The sequence below is a fragment of the Uloborus diversus genome, chromosome 4 (assembly GCF_026930045.1).
Source record: "Uloborus diversus isolate 005 chromosome 4, Udiv.v.3.1, whole genome shotgun sequence".
NCBI classification, from domain to species: Eukaryota; Metazoa; Arthropoda; class Arachnida; order Araneae; family Uloboridae; genus Uloborus; species Uloborus diversus.
Window position 1 is genome coordinate 11155044 of NC_072734.1, and position 26687 is coordinate 11181730.

Consider the following 26687-nt stretch of genomic DNA (forward strand, 5'->3'; position numbering starts at 1 on the left):
CTTTTAATTCTATATGGCAAATAAAATTTTTCTACTACTTAAATGGTAAGGCATGTTTACAATTTTAATCACTGTTTTCGCACATTTGATGGCAAATTAACTTTTGTTTTTTAATTTAAAGCCTAATTTTCCTGAAGTGGTTGTTTAACCATAAACCATTCTTATATGAAGCTTTGATTTTTTAATGTCTTTTTCTTGTGATTTGAACAGAAGTTTAAAGCTGAGAAACATATTTTAAAGCGTTTTTAAAAACTTATGCAACTAAGGGTTAAATATATATTAAAATTTGAAATGCCTTTTAAATAGTGTGCTATGTCAATAACCTAATTATGTGAACGTTTTCCTTTTAGGCAGACAGTGACTATAAGTTGTATTACAATGGTAAAAAGCTGCTTCAAACTGATGCTTTGCATAAAGATGCTGTTATTCATGTTGTTTTATCGTTGCCTGGTGGTAAAGGGGGTAAGTCACAAAATACATTTCAAATTATTAACATTGTCTCAGTCATTTTATACTGCTACTAGCCACCTGGGGCGACCAGCCGGTTCGCGTTTTTACGCCATTACCCTTTCTATGCAAGCAGCCACCTACGGCAGCTGTTCGGCTTACTTGTCGTTCACCTTTTTACGCCAAGATTGTGCCTTTGACTGCTGTTTAAATAAAGTTGGCTGCACTATTAATCAATCTTTATCAATGGGAATATGAATAAAATATTTTCCATATCTATCTCCAGTTCTGTTCACCGCCATTCACCTTTTCACTCCAAGAATGCCACCTGCGGCGGCTTGTATCTACTGTTTGAAACCTCTCTCCCAAATGTTCTAATCCATCTCTATTTATCCTAACCACCCATTCCCTAACAAAAACAAAGATTTAAAAAAAAAATCTCTCCTATGTTCCCTGTTGTGTACAAAAAGTGGCATTTGCAAAACAAACAAAATCACCATTTTTATTGAATTAAATGCCCTGGCAGCGCCAGGTACCTGGCTAGTAGTGAACAAATTTCATGCTTGCTCCAAAGAAGACTTGATTCAAAATTTGCATTATAATTACTATTAATATTGCTGTTGTAAGGCAATGAATTTTTGTAACAATGGGTTTTATATTTAATCATATAATGGGGAAATTGCATGAAATTTACTGTTTTCCATAATAATTTTTTTTAAACTAAGTTTTTTTTAAATAAATTATAGCCGATGTTGCTTCCTGATAATGTAGCTATCTATGGTAAAAAAATGGTTACATTCGGTCCCGTAGTTTTGAAGCTTACCCAGGACATACTTACATACATACAGAAGTAGCTATTTATGTATATAGATATATTCTTAAAACACTTGCTGTTGCATTCATATGTGTGAACCTGCTGTGCCCACCTCTCCCAAGAGCCAGGGCCCCCTTCCCCAATGCCCAAGAGCGAGAGTGCTCCCAAAAAAAGTAGAAAAATATTCTTCAAAACATCCTCCTTCTTCTAAAGATTTCAGTGACACATTTTGTGCTGTAACTAAGGTGACCAGAAATCCTTAAAATGGGACGCTTTAAAATGTTAGGCAGCGGTATGCTTTCTTAAAAATAAAAATGAAAAAGAGTTTGTGCTTATTACAAAGAACAGAAATCAACAGATTTAAAAGAAGAATGTTACCTCAAATTTTAAAAGACATGCACATAAAAACATTTAGTGTACATAATAATACATTTAGTTACGCACATCATAGTAATTATCTTAGTGCCCTCCTTAGTTACGCACCTCCACGTAAGCTGTAATTTTGAGTGTACATGTGCAGAAAAGAGTAAAATAAGCAATTGCCACTGGCCACAGGATGATTAAAATACAATTTAAAAGATCATATGTCTATTGCCTCTTCAAAAATAAAGCAACGACTTTAAGTTTACAAAAAACATTAAATAGTTGGTAAAATATTTTCCTCAAAAACAAAGATGCAGCTTTCAAGTTTCAATTTATTAAAAATATATTACTTTACATTAGATAATGTACTTGAGATATATTAATTTTGATCAATTTCAAAAGTACAAGGATTTGCACTTGGAGTAAAGAAAGCAATAGCTAATGAAATTGTTAGTGCCAGCCAGTGGCTACTAAAGAGTTTTCCAGCTTTGCACTTTTTTGTGTGCAATTTTAATATGCATTGAAAAGTTGTTTTGGAACATGCCTTTTCTAATCTGAGCTGAAAGTATTACATCAACAGTATGTTTCTGAAAATGTTTTAGTGATTTTTAAAGGCATGTTCTAGTAAAGTAAGAAAAACAACGTTAAAAAGCACAAATTTGCCAATTACAGCAGACACGTGTTTCGGCGTTACAGGGAACGCCTTTTTCAATGCAAAAAGTAATGAACTTATGGATGAAAAGACATCCGACAAAAGCTAAGTTCTAGTGTTTGTAAATGAAAATTTGAGCAACTTAAATTTTAGTTTAAAAAGACTACTAGGTACTATTAGTCTACTATTAGTGTCATCTACTATTAGTTCTAACAGACTTTTTTTGGGGGAGGAAGACTAAAAAACTATGAGGTATGGAAAATACCATCAGATTACAGCTTAATAGGCGTTTTATTGTATACAATACAGGAAGTTAATGGAAAAAGCCCCCCTCCCTCCTTCCCTTCCCTCAAGGGGAAAAAAAAAACAAATGCTAAAAGATTGCAATAAAATTGTGTAAATTCTATTTCTAGAAAAATTTCTAAAAATGAGCTAATATACTACGAAAAAGTCATTACTTAAATGATTGTTTATATAAATTAGCTTAGCATTTTATTTATGAGCAAATTTTGTTTTGGTACAAAGAAACAAATTTTCTATTTTAAAATGTGGATTTTTGAGAATCTTCTAAATTTTTAACTTTGTTTTTGTGACTGTGCCAATTTTCAGAAGTAGTTTCGTGAAAGCACCAATTTTAAAGTACGATTTTTGTGAAAGTACCAAAAAATGGCAATAAAATTAGCTCGTATTGTGCCCTGTATACACAGAGTTGCCTTTTGCAAACCTCTCTGCTGGTAAAAATAAAATTTGTTGCTCTGTTAAATAAATTAACTACTCTGCAAGTTGCATCAATTCAGAAAAGTAGTTTATGTTTACTTTTGCGAATATATCAAATTTATGTTTCAGGAAAGTAGTTATGTTAGTCTTATGTTTTTCATTTTCATTAGGATTTGGATCTATGCTTCGAGCCATTGGAGCACAAATTGAAAAAACTACAAACAGAGAAGCCTGTCGAGACTTGAGTGGAAGGAGGTTAAGGGACATTAATGAGGAAGAAAGGTTTGTAATTGCTGTTGCTACGTTATTTTCCACTTCTTCTCAAAATTGATGACACGTCCATATTGAATTTATTAGAAACTAGCGGTACATGCACAGCTTTGTCCATAGTAAAAAATTAAAAGGTCATTTGGTTCGCCTGTATGTTTACAAATAATAGATGATGAATTTCTCGCTGATTTGCTATGTTCATTGCCCATGTTATGGTAATTTGCTCGCGCACGTTATGATAATTTAATCGTCCATGTTATGATAATTTACTCGTCCATGTTATGATAATTTACTCGTCCATGTTATGATAATTTGCTCAGTAAAATGTTCTCAAAATTGGAATAGAAAAAGAACAAAATCAAACTTTTTAAAAATCGCTTCAAAGTGCTCACCTCTATCCTACGAACTAATTTTGTGCCAAATTTCATGAAAATTGGCCGAACGGTCTAGGCGCTATGCGTGGAACAGACATCCAGACATACAGACTTTCAGCTTTATTATTAGTAAAGATTAAAGTTTAAAACTCATTTAAAAGTTAAGAGGGAAGAACCAGATACATTTATTCTAAAAAACATGCATAGGACTTCCTTATAGTTGAATATGCGTTGAACAAATAATGTTGTAAGTTGGCTATAAGGAAAAACACATTTTATATAAATGTACAGCAGAATCTCGAAAATTTGAGGTAATTAGAGCTCGCCCCACCTCACATAACTGAAAACTCAGATTATCCGAAAAATTATTTGAACTACATAAGGGCATGCGCTCTTAACTTCCTTACGCTATGAAAAGGAAATATTGTTGTATCCTCTAAAAATTAATGATTCAAAAATGAACATGAATTTATGTTTTAATTAACCCTAAACCAGTTTTGATGTCTGTACGTTCGTGTGCAGGGCACTTGAACTTGTAGGCAACCAAAAACTGCCCTTTGATCATCCTTGAATAAGTTTTGATGAGTTTTGTCGTGACATTTGTTTCTATGTGTGAGCGTACGTATGTACCTCACATAATACAAAAACTTTGGTCATAGAAGGATAAAATTTCGTACAGCGTCTAGTTTTGCACTTCCCTTTTAAATTGCAATTGGATATTCCAAAAAAAAACCTGTTTGTTGGTCCTTTGAAGCAAAACAATGTTTAAATTTCAAATTATTTTTTGTATCAGCCAACTTTCTACTTTCTCCAAGGCTTACTTAATTGATCTCTAACAGTCAAAAAATATTTCATGTCATTTGGCAAGTGTTATTGACATAAACCTTTCAATTTCTTTTTATATATTGTGTACCTTATTGTATATTGTGAGGGAAGTTCTACATACATTGCAAACTAATTAATTTTTCAGATTAAAACATTTTAGTCTATAAAAGTTTACCTTAAAAATAATAACGAAGCACCTCGGATTAAGCGGCACCTCGGACTTTCGAGACTCTATTGTATTTTATTTTCAGTGGAAATGGAGGCGATTCTGTGTGCATACCGCCTCAAGCTCATGGGTCTCGGGAAGTCCCCTCGTTACCTGTTTCTGTACAATCAACTGTGTGCAAAGACTAGTAAGCATCCTTACTTTATGATGCCTTCTGACTGGATGTTAAAACAATTCAGCTTTAATGCCAATTATAACATTGTTTCTGTCCAGAGAGCAATGGAAGGATGTACAGGATATCATTGGCAATGCACACGAAATCAGGTTTACAGATGGTTCCAAGACTGTGTGTGGAACTGGTTCTGGTGCATATTGCAGCAGCAATAACACTAATCTGTGCTTCTCTTTAGGGAAGCTTGCTACTGTCTACCAGGCAGAAACTTTAGCCATATTGGCTTGTGTAAACAACTGCCTAAAACGAAGCATAAGCGGGAAGGTTATCAGAATATTCTCTGATAGCCAAGCTGTGTTGAAAGCTCTCAATCGTAACTGTTTTACTACCAAAACCATTTGGGAGTGCCATAATGCACTGGTAAGACTAGCGGGCAGTAATATGGTTTCCCTTTACTGCGTTCCTAGTCATGGTGACATTGTAGGTACCGAATTGGCAGATCAGTTAGCTAAGCAGGGCTCCAATGTACCGTTTATGGGACCCGATCCTGTCCTCTGCCTGCCCTACAATGCAGTAAGGACTACTGCAAAGAACCTTCCTTATGGATGAATCTTATGTCCTGTGGCTTCAGTCCGAGTCTCAAAGACAGGCCAAGACTCTGAACCAGCAGCCTCCCTGACTCAGGTCTAAGGAACTGCTTAACTTGAGCAGGAATGAGATCAAGAAGTCTGTTGGGTTACTAAATGGACACTGCTCTCTTAATAGGCACCTTAATCTGATGGGTGTTATCAACAACCCTTCGTGTAGAGGATGTCATATGGCTGATGAAAGCTCAATTCATGTGCTATGTGAATGTGACTTCTACTCTGCACAAAGATTTGAGCACTTGGGATACCACTATGTAGATCCCTGGGAAATGCCTAAAATTTCGGTTAGGCAACTGCTGAGATTTATTTCAATTACTGGGCTCCTTTAGTAGCCTAAGCGGGGATAGTACAATAGACCTGTGGTCTCGGTGCTCGCGTTTGTTTCAAGCGCCCCCCTTTTCACTTCATACTTCATTTTATTTTCAGAGTAAGTGTTCCAAGACAGTAATGTCCAGCTCTTTTTAGGTGAAGTCCATGCCAAGCTCGTCATTTATAGGGGTCGGGGTGAGGGTCAGTTGCACTTCCTCCCCCCGGACTCGGAAAGATAGTGTTTTTACATATGAGTGGGTGGTTTTTAATAAAACACGTCCACCAATTGTGACAACATTTTTTTGAGTTTCCGATAGACTCTAATCCATTGTTGAAAAATTTGCATTGAGTGTACATGCCCCCCCCCCCCCACACTGGAGTACTTTAAAATGATAGACTTGGGCTGTGTCTCATATAAAAATGAGCCTCGTGAGCACACATATAAAATTCAACCATTATTTTTCCCTCCTTTAATTAACATAGGAAAACACAAAACAAAAAAAGGGAGGAAAATAATGAAAATAACATTTGTTATCATTAATATGGACTTATTTCATTAATACCAATTTTTCATTTGTCTTTTAGAAACAATTTTTGGCCATTTGACTCCAATTTTGTAACAATCATTCTTAACTACCAACTGAAAATGAATGGTTGTTTTGATAGTTTCCAGAACATAGTCTTCCATAGTCCCATACTGTAGACCCTCGTTTTATGCCGGGGTTACGTTCCACGGAAATGCCGCGTAAATTGAGACCTAATACTAATGTTAAAATAGGGGTTTGGTTCCGTAGATAACAAAATACTTCGTTCTAGTGATGACTAATTGTATAAGTTTAATGTGTATTTATATCGACTTTAATGCGCAACATACATAAAGAAAACATAAATTAATTTAATGTTCTTTTTATAAAGAGGACCTGGCTATGATAGTTTTTTGGCAGTCATTAAGAATTTTCTCTGTATTTCTTTGCAGAGTACTAACACATCCATGATCACTTGCCTCATTTCCATGATAGAATCTTCCTTCACTAACAAATCAGAAAGATAATATCTATTTTCTAGGAATGGCTCAAAATTTTCAATGTGAACGTTTTTGGTTGTGCGTCACCGACGTCGGTATCCTCGTTGGTTTTGTCCTCCTTTGTCACTCCTAAAAGCTCTTCTTCCAGTAAGTTCTGAACTGTGTGAGTTTAATAACTTTACTTCTGGAAAGAACTCTAGAACTAACCGCATAAAATGTCTCCATTGGCCCAAGCTTGATTAGTAGCATGCCAAAATGCAGTTGATTAAGCGTAATGTGCAATCTTAGGAGTTTGGATTTTGGAAAAGGAAAAAATTTTATCTGTTTGCACCATTGCATCCGCATAAAATTGAAACTTATCCACGTAAAATAAAATAAAGGTGTCAAATCTTAAGCCGCTTATAATCAAAACCACATATAATAAACCGCGCAAAATGAGGGTCTACTGTATTAAAAGTAACAGCAGGCCACATTGATAAGCCTCACAAGCCACATGTGGTCCATGGGCCATAGGTTGGGTTTCTCTGTTCTAAGAAATAATTCCTGCTTTGAAAGGAAGTCTGTAAAATAAATTAGTAGGTGAAAGTTTCCTATCTTTCAAACAAGATTTATGTCTTTAAAAAAAAGGAAAAAATAGACTGGGCTAGATAAAAGTTAAAAAGGAATAATATACAGTGAATGAGTTAAATCTGGGAAAAGTTAAGATAAATGAGCTTTTTTATTTAATTTGTATTGATCATGGTGAAGGAACTACTACTCCTGATTAAAAATAAATTATTTTTAAATCAAGTCGAATAATTTTTATTATAGTTCTTCAAATTGTTTATTTATGTTTTTTTTTTTTTTTTTTGAAATAGAAAATAAGTTTAATAACTGGAACTATAAATACCTAAAATGAGGCAGAGAGAAGCAAAGGGATGTAAGTGGACATTTTCAAGTTTTGAGCAAAACGCATTTAAAGATAAAATCCTGGGTAGGCTTTCATTGAAATTTTTTCTAAATCATGCTGTGTAGCAGCAACTACCAGGACTACTAGTACCATCTCTTGCCCCAAGACAGAGGAGAGGTTCACCTACCATGTGTACTGGTTATCTCCAAACTTTTAATTTTGCCTCTTACATTCCTTTGCTTCTGACTGCCTCAAAAATATGGTTATCAAAAACCTTTTTTTTTAATTAAGAAATTTTAATTGGTTAATAATATGGGTACATATACAGTCGGACTTCCAAATATGGAAGTAGCAATTTGCCAGAAAAAATTCGATACATAGAAACAATCTTATTTTGTCATAAAAAAAGATCCTAAAACATTAAAATTAAAACTAATTTACGTCCATGAAACCCAGTTTCTAATTTAAACGAACATCGGATTAAATGACAGTTAATAATAAAAAATTTAACAGAAATTTCATTTTTGCACCTTCATACACCTTCATTCTTTGGCAATTCAACTTGAACCGCCTCAACACTAGGAGATTTTTGTTTTGACAAGAGTTTTTGTTTTGATCGAGAGAAAAAGTAAAAAATCAATCTACTTAACTTGAATGATTTTTACTGAAGCTAGAAATCCTAGGAATGATAATCAACAGACAAAAGAGATAACTTGAAACTGATTTTACATTGTTACTGACTGCAACTAAGATTTGAAATAAACTTGAGGGAATGTAAGAACTTCAGTACGGAACAACGACCCTATCTACACACCCCAAAACCCCAGATTCCTTATGAGTTTCGTAGCAACCTTTAGTGATTATAATTTTCTCCGCTAACCTTCATTTTTCATGAGACAAATAGTAAGTGGGAAAAAACCTACGAAAGTCTCGAAAATTTTTCGATATATAGAGATTTTGTCAATATATAGAAACAATTTTTCTATGTAATGAACATATAAACTTGCTGGGATTTCGATTTATAGAAAATTTTGATATGTGGAAGTTCGATACATGGAGGTTCGACTGTACTTATACACTTTTTGAAAATACCACCTAAGAAAAATGAAGTTGATTTCTCTTCTTTTTAAATACTGTTAGAATTTGTTATCTAAATATGATTTACTTTGTCTGTAATATCATATAAATTATTTCAAAATCGTTCAATTTCTGTAGAATAAGAAAATGGCTGGCAAAAAAAGCTGAAAGAGAAGCAGAAAAAATGAGGAGAAGAAAGGAGAGATTAGAGCGCCTAAAGTCTAAACCAAAACACAATTTTGTGGATTTTGAATTTGAGAAAGAGATTTCACAATTGCCTGAAAGAATTGATGATGCATTGACAGAAGGTGAAGTAGTCTTTATTTTCCTTTCTAATTTCACGAACTTTTTGCTTTGTTGCAGCTTAATAAGACCGAGTGTTATGAAACATGTCACAAAAACTCTAACTCACTTTTTCATTGGAGAGGATTGCGTGAGAATACAGGACTATCTGTTTCCAGGGAAAATGCATTATTACTGCTATGGCTACAAGTTACTGATTAGCACTAAATTTTTTTTTTAACAAATAATGATATTATTTTTTAACATGGAGCAAACAACCATCAAGCATAGCATTTCTATTGTTGATTCTATTGATCTCTATTGTTGATTATTCCATGTTTCTAAAAGTTATATTTTTACACAGATTTTAGTCAATCTTTTCACATGTTGTGCTACAATAGAAGACTTATGGTGCACCCCTTGGGAGTAGAGATAAAACTCTAAATAAGTGGTTGTCAGTCACCAATGAGCTACCATATAATTAAACAGAGACAGCGATTGGAACTAAAAGGGGGAGGGGGCAAAAGAAAACTAAAACCATAGATGAAATACACCGCCAGCTCAGTCATTTCCAGCCGAGGATGGCAGTTTCGTGCTTATTAGCACTCATCAGCCCGGCATAGGAAAGTGACTGAGCTGGAGACGGAAAACTTCTTAAGGAAGCCAAGAATGCCAAACAAACTGGTAGCTAATATAGAATTAGGACAGACAAGACAAGTGACCAAACCAAAGGTTCGGTTCAACTCATGGATTGAAGGCAAGGCATTTTATATTTAGTAAATTACCCAGTATCAGTAAATTCAGTAAATAAAACATGGTAATTTGCTGAATACACCATGCCTTGCCTTCAATCCATGAGTTGAACCGAACCATTGCTTCAGTCACTTGTATGGTCTGCGCTAATTCTAGATTAGCTACCAGTTTGTTTGGCACTCTTGGCTTCCTTAAGAGGTTTTTCCATCTCCAGCTCAGTCACTTTCCTATGCCGGGCTGATGAATGCTAATAAGTACGAAACTGTAGTCCTCGGCTGGAAATGACTCAGCTGATGGTGTATTTCATGCATTTCTTCTTTAGCCCCGGCTATTGGGCGGTAATTTACTGAATAAAAACCTTAGGTGTTTTAATGACTGCAAAAAAAAGTGAAAGAAAAAAATAGACAAAATTTTGCTAAGGCTGGTTTTGAGAGCATATGAGTGGTAAGTGATGTAAATTTAACAGCTTAACTCGCGTTTTTCTTAAGATTTCGATGAATTAAGTACACAATAACTTTCCCGAAAGAAACACTTAGACATGAATTAGACTTACCAGGGGTCTGGCCAGAGGATATTTGGGTCCGTTAACGGACCCTTCACAAAAATCCGATCAACCAAAACGGACCTTTCACAAAATCCCGGTCAAACAAAACGGACCTTTCACAAAATCTCGATCAAGCAAAACGGACCCTTCACAAAATTCTGATAAACAAGATCGGATCTTTCACATATTGTTTATTGAAAGAGCAAATCTGAAAGCAAAATAATGCATATTTCTGTGTATAAACCGATAATTTTTGGAACCTTTTTATAAGTCAAATTAGAGGGATCAGCTTTTACAAAATCGGCTAATTTTGAAAAAGAAAAAAAAATCGCTCTCTTGCGATGCTCTACTGCCAAATAAATATAATGGTTTTTTGTTTTATCACAGCTAATTAGCAGTGGTATTGTTGTATACTTTTCTGAAAAGGCATTGGTAAGCACTTTTCTCCCCGCTCATGATTTAATAAACAATAATAATATATATCTGCAAAATGAACTTAGAACTGCAAAGGGATAGTAAGGGTGGGGGAAAAATATGATCGTTTCAGATAGGTTACCAACTTCAAAATTATCACCACTTAGCGTCTGGCGTTGAACCTTTATATTGACTTGACTCGAAAATTTTCTCATTTTAGCAGCTTGTCAATATTTGCGTTTTTATGGGTGGGGTGCGGTGCGATGTTTAACTGTTATTTTGGGAGAAAATTATATGGATTTTGATTTTTCGATGCTAACAAGGATGATTAACTTTAAATAAACTCTTTTAATTACCGTTTTTTTTTCTTTAGATGTCTACATTTTGAAAAATGCAATCTTTTAACATCCGATATGAGAATCATATTTTGTTTTTTTTTTCAAACTAACTTTGCTTTATTAGGATGCAAATAAATGAAAAGTCTCTTTATTTCTGATAAAACTCTCATTTCAAGTTTTTAAAGCAAAATTCCATTTTCTGTTATGAGTCCAAAATTAAAATGCTGAATAGATGGTTTATTTTATTTTATTTATTTATTTTATTTATTTATTTATTTATTTATTTTTTTTATTTTTTTTTTTTTATTTTTTTTTTTTTTTTGCATCAACTGTGTCCACAGATATTAATGAAATGTTTATCATAGGACTCTAAAATGCAATTTTAAAATAATTTCATAAAAAATATTTTTTTTACAAGCCGTTTACTTTTGATGCCTTCACTTTGAGAATTGCGATCTCTTTGCATCCGCTATGGGAATCCGATTTTTCGAATTTTTGATGATTATTACACTTTGTTAAGAGATAAACAATTAAAATATCCTTTTATTTTTGTTAAAATCACGGAATTTACAAGTTTTAAACGAAATTCTGTGCTTTTTAAGAGTGTCTTGGGTCAAAAAGTTAAATGCTGAACCCCCTATTCTGAATTTTATTTTATTTATTTATTTTTTTGTTACAATTATTTTAAATGCTGTACAGAAATATTTTTAGTATAATTTAACATAATGTAGAAGGGTAGATAAATATTGATACTTGAGAGGGCGATGCCCCCCCCCCCCCTGGGTCAAATATCGGAAAAACACTCCAGAATGATTTTCTCGACATAGAAGAGGAAAACACTCAACTTTAAGTTTAATTGATGCAGTTCGTGCCATCTCTAAATTCTAAAATTTCGTTTTAACAATTTTTTTTTTTGCAAAGTTATTTGATTTTTCACAAAAAACGGACCCTGTGAAAAATCCTGGACAGACCCCTGCTTACATTATTTACCCCGAAGTATTTTGAAATGTCACAAACACTTGGTAATAATTTCACTAAGCAAGTATGGCATGTTTAATGAAAATAATTCACTTGCTAATATCTAAAAAAGGAACACATAAACTAAAAGTTACTCCTTGTGCTACATAATGTTTCTTAAACAGGTATACAAAGTAAAGCAAATAATTACGATCTGAAAATTTTGATACTTCTGCTTTTTTTACAATTTTGAAAAATAAAAAATAAATAAACCATAAAAAGGGGTGATTGCCTCCCCTCCCCTCCCCCCCCATCGAATCGCTACTAATCAGTTTCTTAATTTGTTAAAAATCATGTGGTATATCATCAGGGGCGGCATTTCAGCATTTCATTTGGGGGGTCGAGTTTCTTAAATATGAATTACCACAGTATGGAACCAAAACACATATTGGCTAATAGCAAGTAGTCATGATATGGGTTTAGAATTAATAAAAATAAGTGTTCAAAAGCAAGTTAAATTTTTATGACAAAATTTGTAGTTCGTTTTAGAATATGTGATCATACCAAGTGTTTTAGTACTACAGTTTTCACCTTTTAATAAAGTTTTTATGCTTGATTTTTAAAATACAGAAGAACATGAAATCTTGTTACTAATCCAGCAATGCCCAGCGTCATGCTCTTTTTTTCAGCTAAATTTTATTCCCCATTGTGCTTCGAAAATAATTCTCTAACCTCCTAAAACACGAAAATGATTTTTCTCTACGAACTGAACTTATTGGAAAGTTGAAAAACAATTGAAGTAACAAAGTTACGTACGAAAACACACCTTTCACATCTTGCTCTTCAAAATCACCCTAGTAACTTTAAAAATTGTGATGATCTTCATTTTTCATTATTAAATAGTCTATTCTAGGCTAGTCTCTGAACGATTTTTCTTGCCCCATGCGATAATTTTACTCATAATTGAAACAATTCATTTTTTGCTTTCAACATCCAATCCAGAAAATGAAGAGCCAACAATGCAGAAAAATATTTATCATCAAATCTTGTGTTAATTTCATTAGAAGCTGAATCTATCATTTTATACAATATGTTAAATCAAGGTTTGACTTTACATCATCACGTGCATTTAGGTTACCTCTTCTAAATTCATTTGAATATTCTTTGCACTTTTTAAAAATTCTCTGGAGTAAGAATTTTTTTTGAAAAGATCCACGCTTAGTTGGAATAATTTATTTTAGTTTAATATTTTTAAAAAATTACTTAAATCGGTGCGCTTTCGTTGTTTACACTTCTGTCGTGTGACATCACAAATGATGGAATGTCATTCAATGTTGCCATTCACAGAACAAAATATTTAATTCGCATCTTTACTCACGTGTATTGGCAACGGTATGGTTGATAACAAGCGTAGAGTGCAATCTTCAATTCGCTTCTTGATTATCATAACGTGGAAACGTGATAGAAAGATGCGCCACAAAGTGCATCATTTGTGACGTCATCAAGACCACGCCTTGCTTGAAAAATCGGACACTTGAAAAAAAATTAATTTAAATAAAACTGTTTGAAAAATGAAAGTATTTTCTGGTTCTATGTATTTTTTTTTTTTTTTTTTTTTTTGCTCATTCTATCTATTTCAATGACTAAAAGTAGTACTTTTGACTGAAGGAAGCCACACCATTGTAGCTTAAACTGTAGCTTGAACAGTCCATAAGTTCATGTTAGCTGATTGAAGATGTTTTGATAAAAGCACTGTTCAAAGACTCTCCGCAATACAAACAAAACGAATAAAAATTCATATAAAGACATGGTAAAGGATATTAGCTTCTTCATTATTCAAAGAGTTGTTTTTCAAAATCACTGCTTTGAAGTTATCGAGAAGAGTTTTTACGGTTTGAAAGACCATCTTGTGTTGTGTCTTAAAACCCTCTTGTGTCACCTTGATATTGCATTGTTAAAGAGGTCACAGAAAAGAGATATTTTTTTCAAAAATAGTATGTATTTTTAAGACGTAGCTATGAACGTAGTAGTAGCGTATTCATTGAGTAGTTGAAATGAGTTTTCAGAAGAAAGTGATGAACACTTATTAAATGTACACACTCAAAATATGAGCGTAACAATGGATGTAAAATACCAAGGCATTTAGTGAAAATCATGCAGCCACACCACTACACGAGCCTCTCATAACCGTCCTTACACAATGCACACAGGAATGAAATATTTAGCCTATATGAGGTTTACGTCTTTAATTAAAATTCACCTTAATTCTTTATCAGTTTTTTTCTGTTCTAAAAAGGCCGGTAAAGTCTTGATGAATTTCTAATTATTTAAAAACATAGAAAACACTAGCTCAAATCTAAAAATAAATCGAGTTTCTTCAACCATTACGGAGAACCAGCAAGATTCCTTTTCCATGAACATTGGTTTGCAATTTACGAAAATTGAATTTGCTCGTTTTTTTTTATCATTCCTCTCAAAAAATTTGGGGGTGCGACCGCCCCCTCTTGACCCCCCTATTTGCCGCCCCTGTATATCATGCTACGACAACACTCTTTCAATCCTGCGACGTTCAGCACATCAGTCAACTCCCCCTAAGCAACGTAATTCAGAGTAAACCATCTTAAGATTATATATTTTTTTAAAAAAAGGCTACCAAAAGTAGAGATGAAAACAGTCCGAAAAAAACGGGAAAAAAAAGTTTTTTTTCTGAGGGGGTTTATTTCAAATTCGGAAAACTTGGATTTCTTCAACTTTTCAGGAACTTTTAATTGAAATTTTCATTAGAACGTGATGAAATTAGAAATTTCTGAAACTACTTGCATGATAATATAATTTGCATATAGATCAGAAAACATTTAAAACTTTTTCCTCAAAAAATGAAATTTTTCTCACAAAATTTTCTTAATAAAATCAATTAGGGGAAGGGTTAGAGGAGAGAGTATATATATTGTATTACGGTACTCCCCCCCCCCACCAAAAAAAAGTCGGTTTATCAAGTTCACACCCCCTTCTTTTCCCTTTTATGTCAAAACAATTGGTAAAAACTTTCATGTAATTTGTGCCTGAAAGTGTAGACCAGCCCTGTGTACTAGGCCAAAAAAATTTTTTTTTTTTTTTTTTTGGAAGTTCAGAATTTGATGTTAATAAAATGTTGCCCCTATACCTCCACAAAAATATTTCTCCAAATTTAAAAATATTTAAGCGTCTAGCAACAGGCCTAAAATCTATAAATTTCTTCAAACAAATTGATTTTTTCGATTTACCTGTTAAAACATTACAAATACAGTAAAACCCCTCTAAACCGGACACTAACGGGACAATATTTTTTGTCTGCTATAGAGGGGTGTACGCAGGACAGGGGTTTAATAATGTTATTTGCCTTGGAATCGGGGAATTAAAAATTGTCCGCATAAGAATGGTGTCCGCATTTGAGGGGTGTCTGTTAGGAGGGGTTTTACTGTATCTACATTTAAATAAAGTATCAAATTCAAAAATTATTAGCGAACGTATTTTTAAATCAACATTTGCAAATGAATAATAAAAAAATAATCTATTTAAAATGAAAAATTTAATTTGAAATTAAAAAAATCCATACTTTGATACCATGTTAAATTTTAATATAGCAAGAGAACAAAAATTGCTATTAAACACTTGTTATCAACTCTACTATTTATATTTTTCTGCTTGATAACTTTTTAAAATTTAACTTACATTTTTTGAAAAATATATAGAGAAAAAATCAATTTTTTGAAGACAATTACAAATTTTAGGCCACCTGCTATACACCTAAATATTTTTTCATTTGGATAAATATTTTTGTGGTACATGTGGAGCTATAGAGGCAACGTTTTATCAGCATGAAGTTTCAAACTTCCAAAAGAATTTTTTTTTTTTAATTCTGTGTAGTACACAGTGTTGTTTTACACTTTCAGACGCAAGTCGGCACGGGTTGCCGTTGTTCAAATTACATGAAACCTTTTTGCTGTTTAGAATTCTTCAGTAATCAATACATAAGTCATTTCGATTCATCAAAATTTTAACCAAAACTCACCAGCGTTAGAAATTACTGCTGGTCCACTGGTCCTAGACCAATGACACCTGCCTCGGAAATATCTAAAAAATAATCAGTGGTCCGTGGGACCACCAACTACTGGCTATTTCTGATCACAATCGCTAGAAAACATTCAGAAGCTTTAGTCTAGCCGATGTTTGCCTATTTATTATGCCCTGAAGCTAAGTAAAAATGGTCAAATTGAATTCTAAAATTTTTGGTAGTCGATTTTAAGGTTTGTTTAACCCGTAACAGGGGAAGTGAAAAAGTAGGACGTAACAGGGGACGTGAGGTCTGCTCTACTTTCATTTTTTTCTTTAAATCGTGAAATTAAGATACATTTCTGTTAATTCTCTTAAATATTCTTTGCACTTTTGTTAGCACAGGGAAAAAATATTTTTTGAGTTTTGAACTGAAATATACCTTTTCCGAGGAAATTTAACAAATGCCTTAAGATTTTTCGAGAGAATTCATATGCTGCAGTAAATAATTTACTATTCATAATAAAAATTAATCTATTATCAATTAATGATTTTATTTAGTTGTTTAATATATACAGGACATTTTAATACCAGAAAATTTATTATATTACATTACGGGAAAATTTTGACAGCCCTTTAACTATTAGTATTTTACGTCATATTTCCAGGAATAATTCAGCCTTTATTGTCCTTAGAACATCATTGCGTAACTTTGCAAACATTTCAAACAATTCTCAACCTTATCCAGAATATTTTGCATTTCTTCCACATAACGCGGATAAGATAAATGAACCTATATCCGCGGTTCTAACGTTAAGAGACATGTCTGCTACTGCCTAAAATTGTAACACTGAAGGGGAGGAGCGGTCTCACAGACCACTTCTAAAGAATACAATGAAATTTAAACCAGATACACCTGCCAAAATATCCTGATAAGCAAGGGAGGTGTTCAAGGTCACAAAACAAAAAGCTATTGGGAAAAACCATTCAATCGGAGAGAAAATAAAATAGGGGAGGTGGGATGAACTTTTGAGTGGTCTATGAGACCGCACCTCCCCTGTTAAGGGTTAATGAAGTTAGTTTTCAAACTGTGCACTTCACTGTTTAAGACACCAGATTTAAATGTTTTATTGCCAAACTTTGCTGAACAAAATGCTCTAAATTTTGAAACATTAAGTGTATTAAAAAATCATCATCAGTAGAAGAATGTTTTACTCTTTGCTTAGTTGTTTTGCATTGTTAGTTTATCATTTTGAGTTTAATTTGCAATACAGTAATTTTGTACTTTCAAGTATCTGTTCTTATGTCTGTATTAATAGTCACAATTTTTTTTTTTTTAATGTTTAATAAATTAATTGAAAATGAAAGAGTTATATTTAACTTAATAAATGTAATCATAAAGGGCAAAAAATTTTAGGTGCAAACATTATTGTTAAATTTAAAACTGACCAATGATGCTGTCTGCGGACCAGTACACATTCATGTTGATTCGTCCGAAAGACCAGTAGGAATTTTTACGCTGCTTACTTTTGTCCTCAAGGATCCAGTATAGATTAAGGGAAAGTTTATTCAGTAAATTACCGCCCATTAGCCAGGGCTAAAGCAGAAATACATGAAATACACCGCCAGCTCAGTCATTTCCAGCCGAGGACTGCAGTTTCGTGCTTATTAGCACTCATCAGCTCGGCATAGGAAAGTGACTGACCTGGAGATGGAAAAACCTCTTAAGGAAGCCAAGAGTGCCGAACAAACTGGTAGCTAATAGAATTAGCACAGACCAGACGAGTAACCGAAGCAATGGTTCGGTTCAACTCGAAGATTGAAGGCAAGGCATGGTATATTCAGTAAATTACCGCTTATTAGCAAGGGCTAAAGCAGAAATACATGATATACACCGCCACATTTTAAACTATAAATTCACCTAGCAGTATTTGGACTTAGAACTGGATGGGAAAAAATCAAAATCATTAGCTTTCATTTTCAGAGAGTAAAGCTACATTGCAAGGAAGAGAAGAGTCTTGCTAATTTTTCTTTCAAACACTATTCATCAATGTTTGAAAGTCAATAATTACTATTATTATTTCAAAGGCAATCTAAAATATAAAATGTAATTATTATGCTCAGACACACCTTGCCCAATATTATTGGTTGAACGACGATTTGACTTCTTTCTGGTGTTTAACCGAGAGAGCTCTCAGTGACAAAACAAAAAAACTTTTTTAAAAAAATTATTATTTATTTGATTATTTTTTATTTATTTATTTATTTTTTTTATAATTAAACTTACCTTTATGTGTATTTCTGTCAAGCAGAAAAGGAAGATGTCTAGATTTTATATGTTTTTTTATGCTTAACCCATTATATGTGCCAAGAAAAACAGCTACTAAGTAAAACCCTATATTTATTAATAAAAAAATCAATTTTTCCAGAAAAAAACGGAAAAAAAGTTTTTTTTTTTTTTTCGACCACTTCAAAATTTTTAGGAATTTTACATCTCTAACCAAAAGTCAAAAGTGGCTACCATATTTTGTGACTCTGGTAGCCAATGGCTACTATTCAGAATTTCTAGTCTAGAGTTTTAACTAGAGGTTTTGCACTACATAGATTTTGACGTTATATAGAGCACTTGAGGAATTTAGAACATAGTATGCAGAACATATCTGTAAACAGCAGAATAAATGTTAACAGCAAATTATATTAAAGCTCTAATTATGCAATTTTAATTACTATCATTCAGTAATAAATATGTTTCATAATAAATTATTTCGAAACTTAATTTGCCAATTAAGTATTATGTGGGCAAGTCAGAATAAAGGACTTTTTTTTAGCGGAAAAACTTGTGTACTATTATTTATGAAAAGTTAGGTGTTTTATAGAGAATTGCTTTATATAGATTGATGTTATAATGGTATTCTACTGTAATAGTAAATGTCTTATATGTGAAAGGACTATAATAAATCTAAATATTTTAAAAGTTATCCCATAATAAATGAAGCAATTATGAAAAAATAAATTAATGTATGCTGTAAGAAATGTACACAATCGTTATATTAAAAAAAAGGTACTGGTAAAACATTTGTAGTGTTTGAAGATATCTATTTATTAAAAAGCAGACGAAATGAAAATGAAAAACATATTCTAAACGTATTTATCTAAATATCTTTGTAAGGGCTAAATTTGGAAGTAACCCGGATATATGGTCCCGGATATAATTCAGGATATATGGTCATCCTACTCATTTGTTATTTATAATGATTACTATTTTATTTTCATATTAGTGGTACCCGCACGACTTTGCCCGTAATAGAAAAATTAAAAGGTCTTTTGGTTTGCCTGTATATTTACAAATAATGTATGGTGAATATTCTTGACAATTGGCTTGTGCCCGTGTTACGGTTCCACATTATGATAATTTCGTAGTTTACTTGTCCATCTTATGATAGTTTTGTTCTTAAAATTGGAATAGAAAAAGAACCACATCAAATTTTCAAAAAATCGCTTCAAGGTGCACACCCTCATGCTACAAACTAACTTTGCCAAATTTCATGAAAATCGGCCGAACGGTCTAGGCGCTATGCGTGTCACAGAGATCCAGACATCCTCCGGACAGAGAGACTTTCAGCCTTATTATTAGTAAAGATAAAGATAGAGCACCTGAACAAAGCATTAAGTTCATTAATACAATGTCATTAGTCAAAGAATGTTTGTTAACTTCCTTCTTTTAGCTTAAATATAATTTTTGATTCTCTTGATATTTTGTGTAATAATGTTCCTTATGATATGAATATGAATATTTATTTCTTATTTTTTCTCCTTTCCATAAAGGTTTAGAAAAAAGCAGTAAAAATCCCCCAGAGAAAAGAGCGTTGTCTGATGCAGCATGCTCTTCAAAAAAGAAACGTCTTTGGTAATTATTGTTAAACTTCATTACTAAATGTTGCAATGATTTATTATTATTTTTGATTAATGCTTTTTAATTATAGATATGGAAGTCAATTTTTGTACAATAGTTCATAATTTAACATGCAGCTTAGCGTTTTCTATTGATCCTCATTTTCCATCGACGCTTTCAATTGCATTAACCAATTTCAAAAATTTCCTTACTTGTCATGCAGAAATTTCTGTTTTTACGCAAATACCTTTTTTTTAAAAAATAAATCATTTTAACCAGCTATTCCAAACTTTTCTAAATGTCTCAATGTTTTTCTTTGTTTACTTAAATTTGTGTACTAGCAGTATTATATAACAGTAGTAAATATTGTAGCTAAAGCACAAATTAGCAATTTAATTGCAGACGTGTTTTAAGAGTTTTAAGAAACCCCTTTTTCAGTTCAAAGATGTGTGAGCTTTCAGATGTAAAGGCATTTGATATTGTTAATTCCATCTTTAGCGCTACGTTGTTTACTATTGTTACTTCGTTTCACAAAAGTCATTCATTTTGTAGCAGTGTTATAATTGGAACTGATAGTATTGACAGCACAAAAAACCAAAAACACAAGAACAAAGAAAAAAGTAAATTAAAGAATTTATTTTTCCCCCAGATTGTAATCTTTTAAATGATAATTTTTATGTCCAATTTCATTTAGTTTTTTCATGAAGAGTTTAAATATTTTAGCGACTTCAAGAATTTTCTAATCCAGGAATTCTCTCTTCTTGGGGCTCATGGTGCATACTGTGCCATTAAAATGTTTAGCAGCTTTTTCCCCTATATTCTCTCTCCCGCCTTGCAAAATTTCCAGACAGATTGTGGGAAATAATGAAAGAGGAAAAATTTTAAATCCCTTGATTACAGGTAAAGCCTCAAAACAAAGGGCAGAATTTTATTTGCTCATGTTCAAGAAAAAAATGTCAACATATCTTTCTTCTCAATGAGTTTCTTCACGCTACAACAAGTTTTAATTTAAGCATTGTTCAACATTGCCCATGATCAGCAATGAATTTCCATTTTAGCATGAAATTAGTTAAACTGTTATAATTTGCATTCTAATCACCTTGGAACATTGGAACCAATTTTATCTGATGCAGAAAAATCAGGGGTTTCTGTGGCTATTTTGTTTTAATTTTTGCGAGCATTTTTTTGCCCTAATATATTTTTTTAAAAAAAGCCATTTTTGGATGCTAAAATTGAAATTCGAATAGTTCCGTTCTTTTTTCGCATTTGAAAACTCCCTTACGTTCCTTCTGATGTGCCCAAGTACTTCCCTGCCAAATTTGGTCGAGATCCAATGTAAACTAGATTTGTATAAGGAACATACATACATATATGTATAGATACACACATGCACATGTATTCTTTGTTTTATTTATATAGATATGTCGTTTGCGCATTATGCTTTTGTTTAAATTTATCATGATAATACATGTGATTATAAACTTTTGGTTCATAAATATAAACAGTAGTTTTTGTTTCTTCTTAAAACTTTATCTGTTTAGCAAGTGTATCTCTTAAATATGAGCGCAATATTATTTTTTTTTCTATGTCTTGAAGTTCAATGTGCTTCATTACATATTACAGTTGTGACTTTTAAATTGTGCACTTATGCAGCTCCATTTAATAGAAGAATAATGCTATTTTCTCTTTTGAAGGATTGAGGATGAAGTTTCAACTGAATCAAGCTCAAGTGACTCGGAAGTTCAAGAAACTGTTTCTTTAGATGACAGCGATACAGTGAGCTCCTTGGATAGCTCTAATCAAAACAGTTCTGCAGGTTGTTCTGAATCCAAAAGCATGTCTGTTATTTCGAGTAAAAAGGCTACTGAAGCAAATAGTAATCCATGTATGATTGAAAGTAAACGCTCTCATGGTGATTCTAAAGATGGTGAATGTAGCACTGGAAGCAGCTCTAGTAGTGACGCAACAGGCAGCGAAACATGTATTAAGTCTGAAGAACAATTTGTTGACAGTGAAGAAGGAAATGATAAAAGTATGAAAATAGAAATAAAAGAGGGAAAGATGGAAATTGAAATCGAAGTAAAAAGTGAATCGAATGATGCAGCTACAGACCAAAAAACGCTTTGTAAAGATAATGAAATAAAGGTAAACATTTTAGAATCAATTATAAAGGCGGGGGGGGGGGATGGTCATACTCTAACATGTTTATGAATCTGTAACTAACTTTTTCATGGATGAGGTACGCCTCCTTTATTACTCCAGCTATTTCTCCGCTGTTTTATGTCATAAATCCCTCCCCACCTTTTTAACATTAAATGAACTTTGTGTACACAGAAAGCAGACGTGTCATTTTGATTTTTTCCTGGGAGGGGGGGCGGCAAAGGGTGTACACTTAATGCAAATTTATCAGAAAACAACAAAAACCATGCCCATTTATATACATGCCAAAAACATTGATTTTCCAAAGCTGGGAGAGGGGCAACATTCCCTGGCTCCCTTAAATGATGGATCTAACTCAAATGTTTTTTTTTTCATGCAATTTTTAAAAAATCTTTTTTTTTTTTAAATAAATTTTATTATGTATGATTTCTTTTGTTTTATAATGACCACAGGTTTTTTAAAAAGTTGGAATTAAATAACTAAAATATTAAGCTTCATTGAGAAACTGATTTTACTAAAAAATTAAGTACAAAATTTGCATTTCGTGTTGATGTTTCTGTCTACCTCCATGCAATGAGACTCTTTTTGTTTCTGCTGTTTCTCATATTAAAATGTTAATCAGCTTTGAAAACTTAAAAACATCTGCACAAATTGAACTATTTATTTATTTATTTATTTCTTCCTGTGTTTTTCTATGTGCCTGTCATTTTGTTGTTTGGTTTTCCCTCAGTATGTTACAACAAAAAAATAAATAAAAATAAATAAATAAAATAAAATTTAATTTAATTAAAAAAAATCAATTTGGTGTCCCTGTCTCCAGAGGCGTAGGAACTTGGTGGAAGTAGGGGGAGCTGAGACACATTATGCCATAACCAGAAAATAACTTAAGGAGAGGGGGCACTTAAATTTTCCCCCCATAAAATATTAGCTTCTCAAAGCTTTTCTCTCTCCATCTCTCTCTCTCTCTTTCCCAGCAAAATTTTCAATCATATTTAATAAATACATTGTGTATGGAGATAATGAGGTGATAAAACTCTGGTTTTGAAAGAGGATCGGTCAGTACTCGAAGATGAGCGCGTATAAGGGAAAATTTCAAAATTCTTGTTCTAAAAACGAGTTTTTAAGCGATTTTTGGAATGTTAAGAGGAGAAAAGGTTCGAATAAACTTCCCTGAAAATTTTTCGAAATTAATGTCTTAAAAACGGATTATATACCATATTTGTTGTCGTTAGTGAAACTAGTAATATGACTCAAGGGATTGTCCTCGATCGAATTTTCAAATCTATTTACATTTCCCTCTCAATATTTCGAATTTGAAGATCCAAAATCGCTATTGTAGATAATCTTCAATGATATCAGGGGAAAAGGCTGTACTAGGGCTCTACTCTGGTAATTTTTCAAAGTTGTCCAAGGGAGCGTTCTTCAATGATGTTATCAGAAAAGGTTCAGAGGTTCCTTCTCCTTATTTTTTCGAAATTATAATCTCTAAAAAACGCGACTGCGGATGATATTTGTCAGCGTTAGGGGCAGGTCTCGAATAACAAAATGTGAGGCCCTAGGCCTGCAATAATTTCAGGGCTCCCTGAAGACTCGATTAGCCATGTCGGAATGCATTTTCGGAGCCCAGAACTATGTAAATTATTTATCATGTGCATTCACGAATCCTTTTCGGGGCACTCGAAATTGTGGCATGGTAAATTCGCTAGTAGCAGAATTAATAAAAGTTCTCCTTTAAGGAAGTTCTTTTCTAAATAAAATGTCTTTTTTTTTTAATTATTACTTTTAAAAATACATGGAACTTTTTCGTATAGTTGTAATGTTATGCATAATTATTTCAGTAATTTGGGGCCCCTTAGGGCAGGCCAATTAGGCCGAGGTCTAATTGGCCTGTGACGTAATCAGGCCCTGGTTAGGCGCCGGGCAATTTTTTGAAATTGAATTCCCAAGAAGGGAATATTATTTAATTTCCCATGTTGTTGGAGAACAAGGTATTCAGGGACTCTCTTTCGGAAATTTTCAGGGAACCGAGTCCTGAAAACAAAATTTTAGGCGATCGTCTGTAATAATTTTGAAGGAAAGGGAGGACTTCGGCAGCGTAGCATTTAGAAGACTCTCTTATTTTCGTAGAACTAGAAAAAGGGAAAAATATGAAACAGGAGGGTGGAGAAACAGAACGTTGGAAATTTGTTAAAATGAAGTGTTCGTTATATATTTTATTGTTCAGATAAATTTTAGTAAAAGTCTTTGAGATAAACTATAAAATATTGTTGGAGTTTTTTTAATAAATGAAAAATTATAAATGAAAAGTTACAATTTTGGCATGAAAATATATCTGTATGTGACAAAAAAATCGTAAATTAGGAAAGCAAAAAAATTGAATAAATCTAACTTCGTAAAGTATTATTATGTTCAAAATTTTTCATTTCAATGAACTCGCATTTTTTAAAACTGATTTTTACGTAGTAACTGTTGTTATAATCATTAAAAGATTTTAGGAATATTATAATAGTGAAGATTTCACCGATTTTGATTTATGTGAATTTTTGTTCCTGCAATGTTTCTGTACCTTTAGTATTCTTTGAATGATATTTATCTTTTCAGTTTTATAACTTCATGAAAAAAATCTATCCCTGACGGTTTAAAATGAATCAAAATACTGGGCACATTTTTTTTAAATTTTTTACAGTGAGATTGTTCTAAAAATTGCGTTTTTTTATCACAGCAATGATTTGCGCCTACAAAAGTAATTTCTGAGTACGCCACCGATTTATGTTGTTTCTTTTGATAATATTTCCCATTAAAAATAAGTAAAAAATTTGTTTGAATAATATCTATTTCGGGCGCTACAGGGTCTCTATCTGGTAACAGATTACTTTCGGTTTCGATAGATCATCGAACAATGGCATTTTTGCGATCTGATGGTACCTTTTGAACGAAACATAGAATTTAAACCTTAAATATATGTACGTTCATGATCCCTCGAGAATTAGTTTAGGACTGTTTCTTGTTTTGTAACTACATAGACTTTTGGGAAGTCTTTAAACATTTTTCTTTGTTCGGGGCTTAACTTTTTATGAAGGAGTAAAAAATGATAAAAGAGAGAAATAAACGACGGAGTAAAAAAAAATTAATTAATTAATTTGTTTGTAAATGGGGATCCCCCCCCTCGAGTTTTTTTTTATGTAGGTAATTGCAATGAATAAAGAACACGACCACTTGGTCCTTTAGTTTAACTTTCACGTTATATTTTGCAAGTTTATTTTAATCAACCAGTTTCAAAGGACTCCGATGGAAATTCTTTACATTGTGCCTTAAGAAGTCAGATATCTTAAGATAAGATAAGTTTCTGGAAAGTTGAAAGCATTTGATTTGAACAAGTTGCTTACCTTAGTAACCTTTTTTTTATGGTTATGTCTGTAGCACCTTCCATATTATTCGTATTTAAATGCCAAACTGACTCACTATCCTTTTTATGATAAAGTAACAAAAAAACGGCATGAGAGCAAAACTAATAAAAATGTGAACTAAACTGCGATGCCGCTCCCGAAACACGAACTCAAGGTGGGGAGCAAACCTCTATCGGTACTGGTACTGATTTTTGCAGGCCACGGGGCAAAGCCCACTTTTCCGCAGCCGGTAGGATAGCTTGTCTAAAATTCTTTAATTTTTCTTCCGGGAATCAAGAGGTGTGTAAACAGTGAGAAAAAGGGTGAAGGTGGACTCAAGTGCACTGACCACTCCCTCTGTCCCCTGCTTTTGTTGCTTATTAGGTGGAAATTCTTAGAAAAGGCAGATCACATTTTTGAAATCAGGTTTGAGGTAAACAATTTACGACAGAAAGCTGCTGTACGAGAATTTTTCCGGGGGAGCTGAGCCGGTCTGAAATATTCCAGGGGGAGCTCAAGCTCCCCCAGCTCCCCCGGCTCCGACCTTCTAATTATTTTATGCATTTTTTTAAAAAAAATCTTTATGGCTATTGACAGCACTTTATTTATGCTTATAGAAAAAATTGAATGACTTTGTGTACAGTTATTTGAATTATTTTTTTCATCAAATCCCTTTCAGTTATTATATGCTCAAAATTTAGAAATTTGCAAAAATTTTTTTTTTTTTTGTATTTTTTTAAAGAAAGCATAAAGTGAGACAGTTTTGAAATATAAATGATATTTATAAATAGGCTTTTCCCGTGCCCCCCTCCCCTCCATATTTAGGGAGGGGCGGGAACTGTACAAAAAAGGTGAAATGGAAAATTTGTAATGTTTTTCCCTCTTTATTTTTCAGAATGATTCCTCCATCGATTTGCTTGATTTCGAATGTGCATCGGAACTGGAAGCCTTAGGATTAGACCGGCTAAAGTCTGCTTTAATGGCCAGAGGTTTAAAATGTGGTGGTACCATTTCAGATCGTGCTGACAGACTCTGGAAAGTTCGTGGTTTACAACCTCATGAATATCCTTCAAATTTATTGGCGAAAGGCAAAAAATGATATTTTTTATTGCATCATCAAAATTATATTTTCAATAAAATACTGTATTCTGTAAGAGTGTTTTTCATTGAGTATGGTTGTTTC

General features: G+C 32.9%; 1 protein-coding gene across 1 annotated transcript; it reads left to right on the forward strand.

Annotated features, from left to right (window-relative positions):
- Positions 1-350: 350 nt before the first annotated feature.
- LOC129221137 (splicing regulator SDE2-like) lies at positions 351-26649 on the forward strand (the record flags this gene model as incomplete). The annotated part of the gene is given in 6 exon segments (XM_054855582.1): positions 351-462; positions 3164-3275; positions 8885-9054; positions 19892-19973; positions 21653-22103; positions 26400-26649. Coding segments are annotated over 6 exon segments (1131 nt in total), but the record flags the coding sequence as incomplete, so codon positions are not given.
- Positions 26650-26687: the final 38 nt, after the last annotated feature.